Source organism: Anolis sagrei, chromosome 4 (assembly GCF_037176765.1).
Source record: "Anolis sagrei isolate rAnoSag1 chromosome 4, rAnoSag1.mat, whole genome shotgun sequence".
NCBI classification, from domain to species: domain Eukaryota; kingdom Metazoa; phylum Chordata; class Lepidosauria; order Squamata; family Dactyloidae; genus Anolis; species Anolis sagrei.
This window is the reverse complement of record NC_090024.1, coordinates 66,901,938-66,905,846: the sequence shown is the minus strand read 5'-3', so window position 1 is coordinate 66,905,846 and position 3,909 is coordinate 66,901,938. Positions and strand designations below refer to the sequence as shown.

General features: G+C 39.3%; 1 protein-coding gene across 1 annotated transcript; it reads left to right on the top strand.

Annotated features, from left to right (window-relative positions):
* The first annotated feature begins 1,332 nt into the window (after positions 1-1,332).
* Positions 1,333-2,295, top strand: MC2R (melanocortin 2 receptor). Its single transcript, XM_060771668.2, has one exon. The coding sequence runs from the start codon at positions 1,336-1,338 to the stop codon at positions 2,293-2,295; it is 960 nt and encodes a 319-aa protein (XP_060627651.2). The 5' UTR covers positions 1,333-1,335.
* Positions 2,296-3,909: the final 1,614 nt, after the last annotated feature.

Here is a 3,909-nt window from a genome sequence, read left to right as displayed (position 1 = left end):
CTGGCCACATGACTTTAGAGGTGTCTATGGACAACCCTGGCTCTTTAGCTTAGAAATGGAGATGACCATCAACCCCCAGAGTCGGACATGACTGGACTTAATGTCGGGGAAAACCTTTACCTTTACATTAGAGTATCCACCCTTCCCTCCCCCATGGAATATAACCCCCGTGGATACAAGGGTCATACTGCATATGTTGAAGTCTGTTGCCTTTTCTCACATTTGGATTTAGGGACGAGGGCCTTTCCATTACCCACCAAGACCTCCATACTTTCAGAATACAATGCTTTATTTACTACAAAATATACCTGAAGTCAGGCCAGCTTTTCTATATATTTTGTAGAATGTTGGTTGTCATAAAGCTCTGTTGAAGTATTGTACTAGATCAGCGAAATGGTACATATCACATCCCCAATATCCTTCTTCATATCTCTTCTACCCCTGGCTTTTCCAGGTTGACTAGGATGATATGTTTTGGGAGTCCTACCTGCCCTTAGCTGAACTTATGTAGGGACCTTCTCAAAACTAGGGATGCTGATGAAGCTGTGATCCTGACTATCAGGAAGCTTTACACTAGTTCAGCCAAACAAATGTGGAAGCCCACTTCAGTTTTCCATGCCCAATGCAGGATAGTTGAGAAAAGAGTAGAGAAAAATAGTACATTGGAAAATATTGGTGGTGCAGCCAGAAGGCACCACCAACAATTTCCCATGGACACATGCTGCTACCTGTCCCGTCATAATCCCTTGACATGACTAATCTCAGATCTTGGAAATGTTGACTGACAGTAATTATGATGTGGTAAATCTGCTTTATGCCATCACAATTCATCTGTACAATTACTGACCAAAATTCCCTCCAAAGCCAATCTTTTCTACCCCAACATGACTATTTCTATTTTGTGGAGCACGAGAATAAGCAGAAATATTTTTCTACTCCTCCTGAAGCTGGATGCAATGCAACAGGCATGCTGTACATCTCCATTTGTTCCCCTCCCCACTGTCACACAGCACAGAAACAGACATGTTCAGGTGATATACTGCTGAAAACATAGCTTTAGAGGTGAAACCTCATGGTGTAGGATTTGGGACATTTTTTTTTTGATCACAACCCCAAGAGGATTCTGGTTTTGCGATCCCAAAAAGGAACATTTTCAAGCCCTGGCTATTATTTATTGATTAACCATTATTCCAGTTCTAAGTGAAATTCTTTCACCACAATGAGATGTTTTGCTTGATACATTTGCCTTTATGAGATACTAGAGTAAGTAATTGGATAATTTTGTTGTTGTTTGATTGCTTATTTGTTTGTTTGTTTTGCCTAAAGGTCAAAAAAATGAGGACTGACAGAGCTTCGGAAATAATAAGGCCCCTGGGGCAAGAAAGCATTCATTCATTTGACAACAACAGTGAGTTTTCAGTGAACACCTCCGACTGTGCACCAGTAGTTGTGCCAGAAGAAATCTTCTTCATCATTGCCACTCTCGGATTACTAGAAAACTTGCTTGTGCTCATAGCAGTGGGAAGGAATAAGAATCTGCATTCCCCCATGTATATTTTTATTTGTAGCTTAGCAGTTTCCGATATGCTGGGAAGCCTCTACAAGGCTGTAGAGAATATCTTCTATATCATCTTTTGCAAAATGCAATATGTAATATGTCGAGGAAAATTGGCAAAGACCATGGATGACATTCTGGACTTCATGTTTATTTTGTCACTGCTGGGATCTATCTTCAGCCTGTCAGCCATTGCGGCTGATCGATATATAACCATCTTCTATGCACTCCGGTATCATAACATCATGACGCTGAAGCGGGCTTTGATAATGCTGGGGGTGATTTGGGCTTTCTGTACTGGGAGTGGCATAGCAATGGTCCTTTTTTCCTATGAAGCTGTGACAGTGGTATCTTTTACTGTTCTATTCTGTTTTATGCTCATTTTGATCCTTTGCCTTTATATCCATATGTTCCTGCTTGCACGCTCTCATGCCAAAAAGATTGCTTTGATGGCTACCAGCTCTGTTCACCAGGGAGCTAACATGAAAGGAGCCATTACTTTAACTGTTTTAGTTGCTGTTTTTCTCTTCTGCTGGTCTCCCTTTGTCCTTCATATGCTTCTAATGACATTTTGCCCACAAAACCCTTACTGCGTTTGCTACGGATCTATTTTTCATGTGCATGGGATGCTAATCATGTGCAATGCAGTGATTGACCCAATGATTTATGCATTTCGAAGTCCAGAGCTGAGAAGTACATTTAGGAGGTTGTTCTGCTGCCATAAGCCAAACTGGAACTAGATGCTACAATTTCAAAAATAGGTGACAAAGGTTATCATGGACTGCAATGTCATAAAACTGTGTTGTCATAGACAAAGAATATTGGCATCTGAAAGGTATTTCACACATGGCTGCAGCATATAGGTTATCCATACATTTACATAGAGGCATGAGCCATGAACTTGGACAGTCTCCAGAACAAAACATCCCCCATCTTTACTTAGCCAGCCTGTTTCTATCAATCCCTGTCATGTCTCTACATGTAGACTGATAACTGAAAGGGTAGTGGATCTTTTTAAATACAGGATTAACAAAACATGAAACATTTAAGAAACTGTCTTTAGGACTCTTTACAGTCTTTTGAAAGAATCATGAAAGATAGTTAAAGTTTCGATTATAGCACAAATATTTTATAGATATATGCATTTAAGGTGTGTTTTAGAACCAGAAAATGGAAGTGATGATATTTGAAAGTCCTTAAATTATAAGGTTCCATCACAAGCAAATGAATATAAGTTTGACTTAATCATCCAGAGGCAAAAATGCTTTATAGATCAGGCAAGTTCTTCGTCATCAAAAGCTCTAATGCAATAAATTATATCTATACAATTTCTATTAACATGTGTTGTGCTCCTTCCCATATGTGAGGGGTTGTTGTCCTAAAAGCAATTTTCATTTCAGGCATATCTGAAATGTCTTTAAAGAATATTTCCTTCAAGTAAAGAAGATGTTATACGTATTTTGTTCTTACAGATGTAAATACTGATGGATTTTTCTGTATTCAGCCATATGATCAGAGATGATTCAGTGCTGCTTATTATTTTGAAATCCAGGATTGTCGTCCCAAATAGCATAATTTACATGGTCCCAGGGCCTTCAGGCCATGTTGGAACCTTGACCATCCACGCACTGGAGGGGATGATTACTGGTGTGGAGTAATTTTATGATCTCTTAGGATTGCCAGAACTTGGAACAAAGTTATCCATAATACATTAATTTGGAAGGTTAGAAAAGAGTGGCAATGTTCCTTTTGAAAGCAGTTTAACAACTGATCATTTTGTTACTTTCTCCATGTAAAATATGCCAATGCTTATTGTTACACTGAGGACAAACATTTTGAGGGGATTTCTTTTTCAGATTTTATGATATTTCCTTACTTCTTTGGATGGTTTCACTATCTCCAAAAAAGAACCCCAAAAGAGCAAAAAATATTATGAATCTAAATCCTAATATGAATTCCAACTATAAAACACCTATTTAATCCATTGAAATTCTGTACGTTTTGGGTTACAATGAGTAATGCTAAAAGAAGGCTGAGAGGAGCTGTGATGGCCATGTATAAATATGTGAGGATAAGTCATAGAGAGGAGGGAGCAAGCTTGTTTTCTGCTGCCAATGGCTTCAAACTACAGGAAAGGAAATTCCACCTGAACATTAGGAAATATTCCTAACTGTGATAGCTGTTCAGCAGTGGAACTCTCTGCATTGGACTGTGGTGGAGGCTCCTACTTTGGAGACTTTTTAGCAGAGGCTGGATGGTCATCTGTCAGGGTGCTTGGGATGTAATTTTCCTGCTTCTTGGCAGGGGGTTGGACTGGATGGCCCATGAGATCTCTTCCAGCTCTATGATTCTGT